The sequence below is a fragment of the Cucurbitaria berberidis genome (genome assembly GCF_010015615.1).
Source record: "Cucurbitaria berberidis CBS 394.84 unplaced genomic scaffold K460scaffold_1, whole genome shotgun sequence".
Lineage (NCBI taxonomy): Eukaryota > Fungi > Ascomycota > Dothideomycetes > Pleosporales > Cucurbitariaceae > Cucurbitaria > Cucurbitaria berberidis.
This window is the reverse complement of record NW_024468935.1, coordinates 2,381,277-2,395,236: the sequence shown is the minus strand read 5'-3', so window position 1 is coordinate 2,395,236 and position 13,960 is coordinate 2,381,277. Positions and strand designations below refer to the sequence as shown.

At 52.4% G+C, this 13,960-nt stretch overlaps 5 protein-coding genes across 5 annotated transcripts; 2 read left to right on the top strand and 3 right to left on the bottom strand.

Moving 5' to 3' along the window:
• Nucleotides 1-285: 285 nt before the first annotated feature.
• On the top strand, nt 286-3,539 carry K460DRAFT_412158 (uncharacterized protein; the record flags this gene model as incomplete). The annotated part of the gene is made up of 5 exons (XM_040937521.1): nt 286-342; nt 413-1,262; nt 1,315-1,740; nt 2,759-3,000; nt 3,153-3,539. 5 exons carry the CDS (start codon nt 286-288, stop codon nt 3,537-3,539), a joined length of 1,962 nt encoding a protein of 653 aa, XP_040793018.1.
• Nucleotides 3,540-3,560: 21 nt separating this feature from the next.
• On the bottom strand, nt 3,561-5,685 carry K460DRAFT_390958 (MFS general substrate transporter). The gene is made up of 2 exons (XM_040935807.1): nt 4,795-5,685; nt 3,561-4,717 (listed from the first exon to the last, which is right to left on the bottom strand). Exons 1-2 carry the CDS (start codon nt 5,297-5,299, stop codon nt 3,738-3,740), a joined length of 1,485 nt encoding a protein of 494 aa, XP_040793017.1. The 5' UTR covers nt 5,300-5,685; the 3' UTR covers nt 3,561-3,737.
• An 828-nt stretch (nt 5,686-6,513) lies between these two features.
• On the bottom strand, nt 6,514-9,816 carry K460DRAFT_327341 (uncharacterized protein). The gene is made up of 3 exons (XM_040930666.1): nt 8,753-9,816; nt 8,067-8,693; nt 6,514-8,017 (listed from the first exon to the last, which is right to left on the bottom strand). Exons 1-3 carry the CDS (start codon nt 9,415-9,417, stop codon nt 6,748-6,750), a joined length of 2,562 nt encoding a protein of 853 aa, XP_040793016.1. The 5' UTR covers nt 9,418-9,816; the 3' UTR covers nt 6,514-6,747.
• A 48-nt stretch (nt 9,817-9,864) lies between these two features.
• K460DRAFT_327337 (Formate/glycerate dehydrogenase catalytic domain-like protein) lies at nt 9,865-11,393 on the top strand. The gene is made up of 3 exons (XM_040930665.1): nt 9,865-10,051; nt 10,099-10,573; nt 10,622-11,393. The coding sequence occupies exons 2-3, from the start codon at nt 10,115-10,117 to the stop codon at nt 11,324-11,326; spliced, it is 1,164 nt and encodes a 387-aa protein (XP_040793015.1). The 5' UTR covers nt 9,865-10,051; nt 10,099-10,114; the 3' UTR covers nt 11,327-11,393.
• A 154-nt stretch (nt 11,394-11,547) lies between these two features.
• Nucleotides 11,548-13,789, bottom strand: K460DRAFT_390955 (uncharacterized protein). The gene is made up of 2 exons (XM_040935806.1): nt 12,305-13,789; nt 11,548-12,252 (listed from the first exon to the last, which is right to left on the bottom strand). The coding sequence occupies exons 1-2, from the start codon at nt 13,762-13,764 to the stop codon at nt 11,859-11,861; spliced, it is 1,854 nt and encodes a 617-aa protein (XP_040793014.1). The 5' UTR covers nt 13,765-13,789; the 3' UTR covers nt 11,548-11,858.
• Nucleotides 13,790-13,960: the final 171 nt, after the last annotated feature.

The window sequence follows — 13,960 nt, the reverse complement described above, 5'->3', positions numbered from 1 at the left end:
AGTGATCCGCTCGTAGGATTGGAATGAAAATATTAACCACATATTTCCGAGCTATCCATTCCATCAGTCCACCAGGGTAGCAAAGCATCATCGGCGTAACAGGAGGCTGTCTTCAATTGCGGGCTGTTATCATGAGCATTCCTATAATGGCGAGGCTGAAGTTTACTTTCAGGCGGCTGAGGTCCAGCTAAGCCTAGCGCTTCGGGGCTAGGCAGGCTGAGCATGCATAAGACCTGGACAAGCTGTACTTCACTTCTGGCCGCCCGTTCCTAGCCTTCCCCCGCCATGGTTCATATCGGCACATCATCGCTATCTTCGAAAGCGTCGAAAATTAGGAAGAAGGTACTATCCCGTGGCCAGTTAATGGAATTTCGCAACCTTCTCATCGAATAGCACTGATGATGCACCCTAGAATGCTAAGTCTGGTGGAAAAGATTCAAAGGTAGCTCCGGAAACCTTGAGAGAATCTTTGCCTAGAATTTCGACAGGAGAACAGGCTAGGCTTGCGAGCCGATCATCAGATCCCGTTAATCCTTGGGCAAAGAGACTTTCGACGGGTGTTGCAGAAAAATCCGAAGATTGCCAAATGCGGGGTGCCGACGGTGGAAAATTGCCCCAGCATCCAAAAAAAGGGGTACCTGAATCGGCAAAACGGCCATCGCTAGAAGAAAAGGGTTCACAGTGTGATAAAAATGTCCTCGAGAGTGCGGCTCAGAATCGAGACGCTGATGCTGATTTTCCAGAAGAGGGCCAGCAACCGTTTCAGGCAGTGCAAGAGCATAAGTGGAAGCAAACGCTCGTCGAGTCGCAGGATAGCCAGCGACAGCTGCTCGTAAAAGTGCAGCAGCTTGAGCACCAGCTGGTACAACAGAGCCAACGATGTATTGAATTGGACCGAGCTTGGAAGAAGTCGACTGCCCTGCTAACTCAGCTGCAAGGGCAAGATCCACACGACAAAGTAGACGACTCCACCCTTCAAGGCTTGTATAGTGGGTTGGTATTCGATGTTTCCAACTGGTCAGCAAGCTTCTGCCGCGGCCGCTCCATGCGCATCGTTGATACAAAGAGGCCAATGCTCCACAGCCTGAGTCCGGCTTATGCAGTCTACATCCATGACGAAAAGCTTCGACCGTTTCTCCTTCAGAGCTTGCTCATGAGACTGCTGGTGAAAGAGGTGCTGAATTTCGACTCTGACGGCGGCCTTTGGTGGGCTGGAGGCCTGTGCAAGCCACTACGACAAATCTACACCGAGCTCATGCCTTGTGAGTACAGTAATACTAGCCAAAATGTGATCATTTCACTAAAGAAACACAGTCGAGCTTCTCGAAGACCCGGAATCGAATCAACTCTCACAGCTCGCAGAGATCCGTGACTACGCGAGATGGAAGGCGAACGGCGCGCTTTTGATAGGAAAAAGAGCCGAGAGACAGGTCGTGAATACGGGTATCGATAGGGTGGTATCAAAGTTCAAGCAAGACTTGTATTTGTACGTGCCAGCCTCAAAGGACGAAGTCTGGACGGAGCTGCGAGAGATCGTGGCCAAGGCAGTGATGCTAGACGAGGAGATGAATAAATCGAGAGCTCTACTAACAGTCAGTGACTGGGGTGAAGAGGACTTCAAGTGGATGCAGTTTGACGAGGCTTGCATGGAATCCGCGGTCGGATTTGCAGCTGCGCGCCCGGGAATGTCGGTGGAGCTTGTCCTGGCGCCCGCCTTAGTCAAGACGGGTACCGCAGATGGTGAGGCGTATGACAAGATGTCTTATCTTTCCAAGTGGAGAGTGATTTGTAGTGATAGTAGAGAAAGATGATGATTGACCGAGGATTACTAGGTTGGGAAACAGACAAAATCTGAGGAGGCCAATATGCGGTAGAAGTCACAAGCTTATGTTGGGTACCTCCCAAGACTGGCAAGAGCCCCAGAGGTATTCCTAAGCGTACGCGATCTCAAACCTTTTCCTTTCTTTCTTGCTCTATAAGGCAAGTTATGATCGCGTTCATCCTTACTTCCTTACACTCAAAGTATCTTCATAGAAGCAGCGATAGCTCAACTAGGGCCTAGACGCTTTGGGAATCCTCTTATGAATCCTGCGTTATTCGTAATTGTAGTCTACGATCGCAATGTAAGGTGACGTCGTGATGCCAGATGCTATACCTGGAGGCAACACTCCCACCTGTAAAAATATGGAAAATAGCATTTGTGCGCTACGAGTAGCGGAGTGAGCAATTATTGGTGTTGAGGCGCAAGAAGCAGGGTAACGGCCCGATCACATCGCACCTTCCCTCACCCCGCTGACCACAAATCAAATCCCTGCAGGCATCCGTCAATCGGGCTTACACGCACAAATAATGCGCAAGGGCCCCTACTGCTACTTTCAAATCATCCGTCTCTTTGTTTTTGTGTGCACACGACCTGTCTTACCCCTATGTAAAATGACAAGTTGCTGCGGCATAGTCGAGGCTGGCTGGTGACGGTGAACATGGATTGAATTATTAGTACAGTTGGTCGCTCGGACGGTGCTTCTGTTGAAACGTATGGTCGTTACCATTTATAGTTGTTCACTCTTGTATTCAAGCCACCCATCGAGTTTTAGTGGTTCAGTTCCAGTGGTTCAGATTGCAACACCGCCTCTACAATCCGACAGAGGGTTGTAGCGAGCTGTGAACTACCCTTTTCTTATTCTTATTATTCTCCTCTCTACAGTCAGTTGTTCCAGCTCTGCGACACAAGTCCCTCTTCACCATCTCACAATGCTAGCCAAAGCCCTCGCCTTCCTCTTTCTACTATCAACAGCCCTCGCCCTACCAAATGTAACCATCAAAGCCCTCCCCGCCGGCTGCGTTTCGTACCCAGGCTACAATGCCAATACACATAGCGCAGGTCCATGGGCTTTCAGCCTTGTCGACAGCGACAATCCTGCGCTCGAAGGCTTTGGCGACAACACCGCCTTCTCGGTGTCCAACTCGCCTGAGACAGGACCTGTCATGGAGCGGGGATTTGTGAGTATCTCTTATGATCACCCTAGTTTCGCACTATACTTTAACTCCTGCATACTGGCGACTAGCTCAACAGGTAGTACTGGGGTGTCGCCGCTTCTTAAGCATGATTACCCGCTCGTGCGAGACATGCACCAGCGCTAACAGCCATTTAGCTCACGATTTACCACCGTAACACCGTCGGCACACCCCTTCAGTGCATGGAAAAAGCCCTTTACGTGTACACGGAACCCACGCTGAACAGCAAGGGTGTACCTGTCGGCGAGGATTGGACGCCACTCGTTCTTTCCCCGTTTCCCCACAACGCAAGTCTGGTATATCTGGCGGACGGGCAGCAGCCTAGTCTGTACGAGCATTACGTCCAAGGAAAGAAGCAGGGTGACGTCTTCGTAGGAGGGTATAATACGACGACTTGGGGAGTGCAGTGGAGTAAAGAGGGTGAGGGGTCTATGAAAGGTCCCTACTTTCATCTCAGACTGCTACCCGAGGGCCAGGGGTTGAAGGTGAATGAGACGAAGACGTTCCTTAAGATTCAGCTGTAGGCGCTGGTGAATTGGGATAGTCGGAGGTGAACGATATTGGGGCAGCGTCTAGGTTGAATCAGAGACACTGTGGTTTTGAAATTGCATGTTAGTCAACATAGAACGAGTCGTCAAATTCTGTCACCACCTAACAGCTGTTGAACTTTGGAACAGAAATTTGACAGTAACCACTATACAACCCGTCAAGACAACTAATTATCACGCTCGCCTTGCCGTCTCAACATCCTCGCTGTCCTGCCTTGCAACATGCTTTCTCTCCCCCGTAACAACAGCCACATCCTCATCAGCCGCAACATCAAAATTCCGCCCCCTATATTCCGGTCCAAGGAATGTCAACAAGATAACATACGCATACACGCAGCCCATGAAGATGCAAATGACCAAGCCATACTTGAACCGCGTAACCTTGCCCTTGGGCGGTAGAGGAAACCGCTCCCCAATGGTAGCTTCGATAGTCGAGGAAGCCGAGGAGACAAGGTTACCAAGCTGGTAGGATGTTCCTACAACAAAGGTGCGGAAGCTGCCTGGGGAGAGTTCCATGAGGTGAATCGGTATAACACCCCATGCGCCTTGGACGCAGAACTGCTGGAAGAACGCTGCGGCAATAACGGCATTGCTGCTTACAAACGTATACGGATAGAGCAGTGTGCCTCCGAGAATGCACATGCAGATGATACTAATCCGTCGACCGATGATAGAAGACGTATAGCCAATGACTGTGCCGCCCGTCATGGCGCCGAGATTGGCGATGACTTGCGTGACGGTGACGCGATTAGGGGAGAAGCCGTATTGATTCGACAGCATCGTGGGATACAGGTCCTGGCTGCCGTGGGACATGAAGTTCATGCCGGCCATTAACAGGACCATGTAGATGAGCAGCATCCAGTGTCTCTTCAGCGCCACCTTGCCCTCCTGAACAAACATCTGAGCGGCATTTGGTTCCTCTTCACGGAGACGCTTGCGCTCCTGGTACGCTTGTGTTTCGGGTAAGCAGAGGCGGAAGATAATGATGAGTACAGGCGGCCCTGCGCCGAACCAGAATAGCGGGCGCCATTCGTGCCCGACGGTGTTGACGAATGCCCTGGCGAAGACGGTGGCGAGCAGGTAGCCGAATGCGTAGCCTTGTTGCAGCATGCCGGAAATTATACCGCGAGCTGCTTCAGGGCAGTCTTCGAGAGCTATGGTACCATTAGTGATCGATTCCTTGACCCAGATCTAGATGTAACGAAGTCCGGGAGAAGGGTGGAGAACTAACCAGTCGCAGCAGCATTTCCATACAGACCGCCCATTGCGATACCAAACAACGCGCGTACACCCAAGAACTGCGTGTATGTAGTGCAAAACCCCGTGCCTAGTTCGAGTACTATGAAGAGAATATTATTGACAATGAACGGCCACTTCCTGCCATATCGATCGGCTGCCAGCCCAAAGATGATACTGCCCACGCTTCTCAGCATCAACACCAGCGTGATACCCCACGTAATGTCCGCCTTCTTCTTTCCGAAGCTTTCAGCTAGATCCTCGACGGTCAGAGAGACAGTGAAGAAGTCAAACGCGTCCCACGTCCATGCGAAGAAGGCGACCAGGAAGAAGAGCCATTGCTGCAGATTCAACATCCGGAGCAGGGTAATTGGATTTGGTACTTTGTCGTGGGCGGGCTTGAGGGTAGGCAGGCGTGTCGCGAGATAACGTCCTGCTGACATGTTCTCTGCAGGTCGGACATACTCGCGCTGCTCATCGTGGTATTTTTCATCTGCCATGGTTGGTAGCCTTGCAGACGATGGCTGCAATGACGAGTGCTCTGATTTTACAATGATGTGCGTCGTCGCAGGTCTGACGGGATTTGACTGTTCGTACTCGAGGTAATCAGGCTCAACCCCAACAATGTGGCGATGATCCCCTGTCGTCCCTGGAGAAAGGATGATAGCAGGCTGCTAGTTGTCCCCCCTCGTAGCGGGGAAGCTCCACCTTTTGAACCCAGCCCATCTAGTCAAGATGACTCTTTATCAGTCTACCGGCCGAAAGTGCGCATCCTGATAACGCCCCTGTGACCTGCGGGTGTAACGTACTGCACAGTCGCCATCCTCATGACGTCCCCGCAACCCCGCGTAGCGAAGAGCGGCCCAATAGCGGAGTGGAAAGGCGGGATGGTGGGCTCACTGAGGTTAGAACACGACACAAGCCGGACGCCACGGTCAGGGTTGTTCTCCGACAAAACTGGCTAAGGGAAATAAGCGTTGCTTGGCTGGGGAAGGACGGCATAAAACGGCGGGGAAAAGCTTTGTCAAGGAACGCCTTGAAAAGCTTGGTTGGCATCAGTTGTAGCTTGCATTACGGCGCGGGGTAGCTGTGAATGCAACTTGCGCCTTCTTCCAATGTTCGGATTTCTCAATCTTCGAGATAATTTATACCTCTATGTAGAATTAAGTGTTCTTTTATTTGCATCCCTTTACGTATCTTGTCAGAGAACATACCAGGTATCTCACTAGCGGCCAACACACCACCAAGATTCCAATGTCCCCCCGATCTAGGGCAAACCCGGAGTATCAAACACGACTACGAAATCTACCAGGAGATGAGCGCGGGGTTATAGACCCAGCAGTGCCTTAACTAGTTCCAGAAGCAGTGAGATTATCCCGAGTGCTTCCAAGGTTTAAAACGTGCGCCTGAACCGTGGCGCGCGCTACCAAAAAAAAAGAGTTACCCCTTGCGGGTCGGTCGGGATCAAGAGAAGCAGGGTGACCTCGGCAATGGGAGCTAGAAGGTTTGTGGTTCCGCGTGCGAGATCGATCTATGAAGAGGGGTCTAGATATCGGACAGGGTGAATGATGCTCCGCGTACGAAGCGTTTAGCAGAGAGGAAAGGGGAACAGTTGGGCTGGCTCTTGAGGAAACTGTAGCGGAAGGAAAGCGTCAGGTGGAGGAGGAAAGGGTTAGTCGAGTGCATGGCAGCCCTCAATGATAATGGCGAATGCGCCCTCACACTCTGTCCTCACTACGTGACCTGAAAGTATGCATGATGATCCACGGTATAATATGCTCGGGGTGTAAGACCAAAATTTCCTTTTCCGTGGAGGGTTTCTCGTATGCTAAATTTACTTTCAAAATTGCCGGCCCAGAACGCCCGTCAAACAATGCGTACTATTCGCTAAATGCTCGACGTATAAACATACACTCACACTTGCAACTCATGCAAGTCCACCTCAAGCTCAGGCAAAGCCACTACTAACCGCCCTCGAACTACCCGCCTCACTGCCAAACTCCTCCGTCAACCGTTCCAGCTCCGTCATCCTCAGCGCCTCCTCGACGCTGTTGACAAAGTGTCGCGGTCCCCCGCACATGTCCACAATGCCGCTCTTGTCGAATAGCTCGTATACCTGGCTCCTCTCGCCGGGCACTCTGCAAAAGAAGACCCTCACATCGCGTTTGCGGTACGACTCGACAATCTCGGCGAGTACTTGTGCGCCAGCGCCATCTAGCGAAGTAACGCCGTGCACGTCGAAAATCACGTTCTTATTGTGTTCTGCGCGGCGGACGCGTGGGAGTGCGGGATGGGCTTTGTCTGTACCATGATCTTCAAGCCTCTTGAGTCGTGTCTTCAGGTTGCCCGTGTTTGCAAATGTCAACGGCTCGGGGATCTTCACGATGAGACATCCCTCGATAAACTCTACGCTTGCCGAGTCCATTTCGGCATTCGCGAACTGGTTCGTTGTACCCGGAACTCTGCCTAGGATCTGGATGCGCGGACGGACAGAGTGGCGGATAAGGCGCAGAATGGACAACCCGATGCCCACGCCGATACCGCGCTTGAGGTCCCAGACAATGGTGATGACGAAGATGAGGCCCATGAGGATGAGCTCAGACCATCCGCGTATGCGTAGGAAGAACTTGATATCGTGTGGTGCTTCCTCGACAAGCGAGTATGCAACGACTGATACCATGGCACAGAGGACGCCTTTAGGCAGGTAGTAAAAGTAAGGCAGAAGGAACACTGTGCAGAGGATGGTGATGAGGGAGAGCAGGACAGAGCTCATGGGTGTCATGCCGCCAGTTGATGCGTTGACTTTGGAGCGGCCATAACCACCGAACGCCGGGAGCGCCATGAACAAACCGCCAGTGATGTTGGCGGTTCCTAGTGCGATGAGTTCGCGATTTGCGCTAAGAGGCATATGGACGCCATCTTTGGTGTGGTCGCCGCTGCCGAGAGACTTTGCTGCTACAGAGGATTCGAAGAAGCCCAGTAGAGCAATGATGAGGGCGGTGTTGAGGGCGTCTGATGCGTACTTGAGATGCGAAGTCTCGAACGGAAAGTGGACGGAGAAGAGCTTGCCGCTTGTGTTTACGTCTCCGAGAACTGCGAGGCCTTGCTGGTCAAGACGATACCTCCAGGTGAGGACTGCAGAAAGGACGACAACCACGAACCGGTCAGGTATGTAGGCGACTGTGGGATACCGCGGCTGTAGCCTCTTCTTGAACTCTCTGTGATCATGTTAGTCGACACAGAGTCTAGGAACATGTGCACACATACCTGAAGAACATGATGATGGCAAAGGCAGTAAACGACATGGCGGCGGTAAGTCCATGTGCACGGCCAATGTTCTGGAATAGGAAGACGACCTTGTCGAGACAGCTTCCGTGAGAGACCTGGTCAGCGGCCAGCCTTGCCAGGCCCATCTCTGGGATCAATTGGTCCACGAAGATGACGACACCAATCGCGCTAATAAATCCTCTCAAAAATGGCCGACTCAGCACGTTGTCGAGAAAGCCTAGGCGGAAGAGTCCTGCAACGAGGATGAATGCTCCAGCCATGCACGTCACGATTCCAGCAATTTCAGCGTTTCGCCTGCCATCGTTGTCTCCCGTCGTGCCTTTCTTGATGTTGTCGCGCACAATCTCGCCGATCAGAAGAGAGCCAGGCGCCTCGGGCCCTACAATCATCTGCGGACAAGTGCCTAGGATGGCGTAGATGAGAGGGTTGAGAGCGAAACTGTACAGGCCGTTGACTGGCGGGACATGGGCGAGGTTGGAGGCGTACGAAAGCGCCATGGGGATGTAGAAGGACGCCATGGTGACTGCGGCGATCAGGTCGCCCTTGAAGTAGCGCCATTTGTACTGCTTGGTCCAGTTGAGCACGGGTATGTAGTATTGTAGGTACCTGATGCTGTCAGTTTTTTTTTTTTTTTTCCAAATGGTAGTTTCATGTGGTGTACGTACATCAAGCGCTTGTTCTTGATGCCGTGGCGCTCAGCAAGCCACCGGGTAGTGCTCATCTTCTGCCCGTTCCCGCTGTTGATGAGGCCATCCGCGAAGGCGTCGCCCAGCAGCGCATGCGTCGCATCTGGCGCGTCTCCCTCGACTGTCTCTGTGATGCCCGGGTAGGCACCATAACTCTGCTCCGAGTTTAAGCTTCCGGCAAAGCTCCCATAGTTGCGTCCCATGGCCGGCCGCGGTGACGTGGTGCCATGATTGCAATTGCTATCCCCGCAGCCTGACGCGGCATCCCAGTTCTGGTGGTTAAGCAAACGCGTGCGTACTGTCGGCTCGAGATCGACCTCTATTATGCCACCTTGCGGACCGACATTTTCGTGTGTGGAATGGACAGAGAGGGTTTCGGCAGCTGGCAGGATGCCGTCGGCAGAGATGTCGAGATGGCGCGAAGGGTCGCTGCTCGAGGGTTGCGGCTCGTCGTCGCGGTAGCGTTGGTGATGCATGAGTTCTTCGGGGGAGCTAGATCTGTCCGAGGGAACATGAGCCTGTCGCAGTTGGCTGGGCGTTGCTGGAGTGTGGGCATGACGGGTGCTCGCATTCGACGAGTCGCGCGAGTGCGAGGCTCTTCTGGGTGGACTGTCGTCTCCCGTGGTGGTCTTCTTGGGCGGCATCGTGTTCAGTCGCGTCGAAACGGTGAGTAATGGGTGTATCTTGGTTGGTCTAGGACTATCTCTCTCTCGCCCGGACGAGGCGATGATTTCTTCGTCGCGGCAGTCATAACGCTACGGGTGCGGCGTACATGAGAGCAAAGGCGCGGGCGTGGAGCGACATGGTATATTTTTTTGTCAACGGGCAGCATGCCTAGCTTCAAACGGCTCCGCGCTGTGACGATCCAGAGGCTTCGAGGTCATTCCGCTTCCAAGCCTAGTTGTACGCACGTGCGCGCAATGCCTTGGAGTAGCTGCCCCACTATCAAGTAATAAGTTACATCATTCTGGAGGGTGGGCAGCTTCGTGCAGACGACATGCCAGGTGCACCAAGGCTTCGTTCGCACTGGGTCTTGGAGACAATGGACGGCAGTGACTGAGAGCATCGCAAGCCGCCCTGCGCTCTTTGGCTGGATTTAAGAAGTTTGAGTGGCCCTGCAGTAGCGCCGCTCTCGGAGTGCTCAAATCCCATCTCTCAATAGCTCCTCACCGCCTGGGCAGAAAGCGATGGAGTCATTGAATTGTTCCGTACGCACTCTACTCTACTCCACACTCCTCCCTACACACTCCGATACCCCGTTGCAGCGCGTATATAGCTGTAGGTATATAGATCATACTTCCCTACTTGCGATTGACCCGTCACAGCTTCTTCACCCTCGCCATGGCATTCCCTACCCTTCACGCACGCGCAGAGGCCAAGCCGCTTGAGCATCGCTCTTGCCTCACACCCACGACGGCCAAGAAGCTGCTCGATGCCGGTTACCCGGTCCTCGTCGAGCGCAGCTCCAAGGACCCCAACTATGTCCGCATCTTCAAGGACGAGGAGTTCGAGCAGGCTGGAGCCACTCTGATCGAGGAAGGCGCATACAAGACGGCGCCCACCGACCGCATCATCATCGGACTGAAGGAGCTGCCAGAGGACAAGTTCCCTCTAGAACACACTTTCGTCCACTTTGCACATTGCTACAAGCAACAGGGCGGCTGGGAGAATGTCCTCGCAAGGTTTCCCCGCGGTGGAGGAACGCTATACGATCTCGAGTTCCTCCAGGACGAGTCAGGCAGACGCGTTGCTGCGTTTGGCTACCACGCTGGCTTCGTCGGGGCTGCTCTTGCCATCAAGGTCTGTTTGGGAACGGCACTCTCTGTGCTCACCACTAACATGTGACAGACATGGGCATGGCAACTTACCCACCCCAACGGCGAGCCCCTCCCCGGCGTCGAGACCTTCACCGACGGACGCGGATACTACAACAACGAGAGCGAGCTAATCGCCCAGCTCAAGGAGGATGTCGCCGCAGGTGAGAAGGTTGCAGGACGCAAGCCCACCAGCTTAGTGCTTGGAGCCCTGGGTCGCTGCGGCTCTGGCGCTGTTGACCTGCTGGAGAAGATTGGCTGCCCTGAGATCAAGAAGTGGGATCTGGCAGAGACCAAGGAGCGTGATGGCCCATACCCAGAGATCATTGACTCGGACATCTTCGTAAACTGCATCTACCTCTCCAAGCCGATCCCACCCTTCGTGAACAAGGAGAGCCTTGCATCACCAAACCGTAAGCTGAGCGTTGTATGCGACGTCAGTTGCGACACAACCAACCCCCATAATCCTATTCCTATCTACGACATCAATACAACCTTCGACAAGCCCACGGTTGGAGTCTCAGTCGAGGGCAATGGCCCCAAGTTGTCCGTCATCTCCATCGACCACCTCCCGTCAGCTCTTCCCCGCGAGTCATCGGAAGCCTTCAGCAACGCGCTCCTACCTAGCCTGATGGCGCTCAAGGACCGGGCGACAACGCCGGTATGGCAAGGTGCTGAGAAGCTCTTCCAGGAGAAGGTGCAGACCCTCCCTGGCGGTGTCCCAAAGAAGGAGGTTTAGATGTGAATGACACAACAGGGCTCCAATACAAGTAGACAAAAAGCATTAAATGGTAAACATTTGACTGATATCAAGCACAATTATTCTCTCTTCTTGTCGCCTGTTTGACGTTTCGTTTCTGCTGACCAATAGCTCAAAGGCCAAGATTGTGGCGTACAGCTGAACTATCAGGCTGCCATTTCACGGCTCACAAACTTACAGCCTTCTCACAGCTGTTGAATATTTTGGTTCCCGCACGATCGCTTCAAGCTCCAACTTACTACACTCTCGCCAGCATGGCCGATACTACGCCACTGGTCTATCAATACGATACACTGAACCATACGGATTCTATCCGTCTCCTCGAGCTCTTACCAGGACCTCCGAATTGACAATATTGTTCCAGTGTCGCTGGATCATTTTCAAACTACCCGACCCGCTTGCTGGAGCAGATCATTCATAATTGAAACTATAGGTCCTACATGTACGACATTATTATGAGGGGAACAGGTATACGAGAAAAAAAACAGCGTATAAGACGGTAAACTTGGTGTCACTTCTTGACACGCTTGTTGCTTTGAGGCTCGGGCTCCGTGCTTAGTCTCCTCTTCATGCCTGGTGGTGGACGCAAAGCTACGTTCTGTTGCGGGCCGTTTGCTTGTGGCTCCTCGTCATCTATTCCCTCAAAAAGTAAAGGCTCTCCAGGAGCTATATCATGAATTACTGGGTCAAGGCCGTTTGGCTGGTAGGCATCATCTGGCAGATGAGCGTTGCCTGGTAGAGGGGGTTCATCTGGGGCGTTGTCATTGTCCACCGGCGCGGCATCTGGACCCAATTGTTGTGCCCCTTCATATGCATCGTCTGGCCATTTAGGACTTCCCAAAAGCCCATTCAGTTCTTCATAAAACTTTGAGTCATCTAGCTCTATATCGCACCACTCGGTAATACTGGGGTACAATCAATCAGGGTAATAACAAGCTGTAAGTGCTTCAAACTTACTTGGCGTGTATCGAATCAATGCACTTGAAGAGAAATCCCGGCTCAAATGGTTTCTTAGCAAGCGAAGACTCATCGGTGAGACAGAACTCGATGGCGTCGCGAATCTTATCCGTATTAGGTCTTTCCAATAGCCTATCGAGTATGTCCTCCACGTATATGCGCGACCAAGCTGGATCGACCCCTTCTTCTGCTGAAGTGACCCATTCTTCCAACTCTAGACCCACCAGATCTCCTCTACAACGGAAGGGTGTGGCTAGAGCCAGCTGAGCCAAGACCAGTCCCAGATTCCTCAAGCGCCAAGGGTGGTGAAGACATTGGTCTTCGTGCAACCCAGCAGTAAACAACTGCCTGAAATAGTTCTGGGCGGAGACTTGTTGCTCAATCTGTAGTCCATAGCAGCAGAGTTGTTGGGTCCAATTGGTGTTCCATAGGAGAAGCGTCCAGTTTGAGATTCCACGAAGTAGTCTTGCACAGTCTTGCTGCCATTCTTTGCGTACTTTGATATCGTTGAAGAATCCTTCATGTATGAGTACGCCTAGCGGACGTGTTCGTACTCGTGGCTCATCAAGTATGCAGCAGTTGATCATTTGGTTATCGGGTTGAATCTGGCCTATAAGCACATCATGCGATGGTACCTGGGGCTGCTCAACTCTGCGATGATGCCCCACCCGGAGCCTCCCTTCTTTCAAGCTTTGTCCGTCCAGGGAATAAACGAGCTCAATGTTGACTTGTGCGATATGGTTCCATGATTTGACGTCTTTAGCGCAACGCTTGATTTCACCAGGAATGTCTTTAGAGCTATGCGGAGGGCGTAGTCCTAAGGCCCATCCTTTGGTAGTAGGTGTTCTAGTACACTGATCATGAAGCTGTTGTGCAAAGTTGGTAAGATTCTGGACGAAGTGCTCCAGATTTGTCGTCCGCTCAATGTCTACCTGAGAGGGGTCGTCGCTTGCGAAGTCCGCGGTTCTCCGTTTCATCTCATCCTTGGAGAGGTTGTGGATTCCTTCAACCTCATCCTTCAGCCGATTCATCCAGCTTTCCAACTTCTTTTTCTTCCAGAGCGCATAAGCAAAGCCGTGGAAAATACTCGCTGAGCCGTTTCCGAGATCCTTCATCTTGAGTCGTTTGCCTTCTTTCCAATGCGATGCCAGAATTTTCCAGAGCCCTTCGTCTTTTAAATGGTGCTTCCTTAGCTTCCGTTCCATGTCTTCACACAATTTCTCCATCCGCATTCTCGTAGCGTTAATGACGGCCCTATGGGGGCCAAAGTCCGTGTTTCTCCAGAAGATATTCCATTTATTAATCTTGCGCTCGAAGTTGCCCAAGCGCAGTTGATAGAGTCCCATATGTTCTTCATATTTGTGGAAGTTCTCCCAGGCCTCAGTTGTCGTCCCCACAGTACTAAAGATGAACCCAATGGCGCCGAAGGCGAACCCAAATGGGCCTAGAACTTCTGCCATGTCTAATTTATGTGTGAGGTTTATGTAGCCAACGGCGTGATTTGCGACAAATGGGGCGAAATATGAAAAGTGAGAGGGCGAGTTACGCAGGATAAATTGGTAGGCCTTGGTACAGAGCCGCAAAAGGCGCAACTAACAGCTGAGCATTGGTGCCGTCAGCCACCAATATCGCCACTGAGGTCGGTCACAGGCGAAG

Coding starts and splice junctions, on each gene's coding strand:
- K460DRAFT_390958 (XM_040935807.1), bottom strand. CDS start 5,299: ATGGCAGATGAAAAATACCACGATGAGCAGCGCGAGTATGTCCGACCT. Junction 4,718..4,794: donor TGGAAATGCTGCTGCGACTG/GTTAGTTCTCCA, acceptor ATGGTACCATAG/CTCTCGAAGACTGCCCTGAA.
- K460DRAFT_390955 (XM_040935806.1), bottom strand. CDS start 13,764: ATGGCAGAAGTTCTAGGCCCATTTGGGTTCGCCTTCGGCGCCATTGGG. Junction 12,253..12,304: donor ATTGATTCGATACACGCCAA/GTAAGTTTGAAG, acceptor ATTGTACCCCAG/TATTACCGAGTGGTGCGATA.
- K460DRAFT_327341 (XM_040930666.1), bottom strand. CDS start 9,417: ATGCCGCCCAAGAAGACCACCACGGGAGACGACAGTCCACCCAGAAGA. Junction 8,694..8,752: donor ATCAAGAACAAGCGCTTGAT/GTACGTACACCA, acceptor TGACAGCATCAG/GTACCTACAATACTACATAC. Junction 8,018..8,066: donor GCCATCATCATGTTCTTCAG/GTATGTGTGCAC, acceptor ACATGATCACAG/AGAGTTCAAGAAGAGGCTAC.
- K460DRAFT_327337 (XM_040930665.1), top strand. CDS start 10,115: ATGGCATTCCCTACCCTTCACGCACGCGCAGAGGCCAAGCCGCTTGAG. Junction 10,574..10,621: donor GGGCTGCTCTTGCCATCAAG/GTCTGTTTGGGA, acceptor AACATGTGACAG/ACATGGGCATGGCAACTTAC.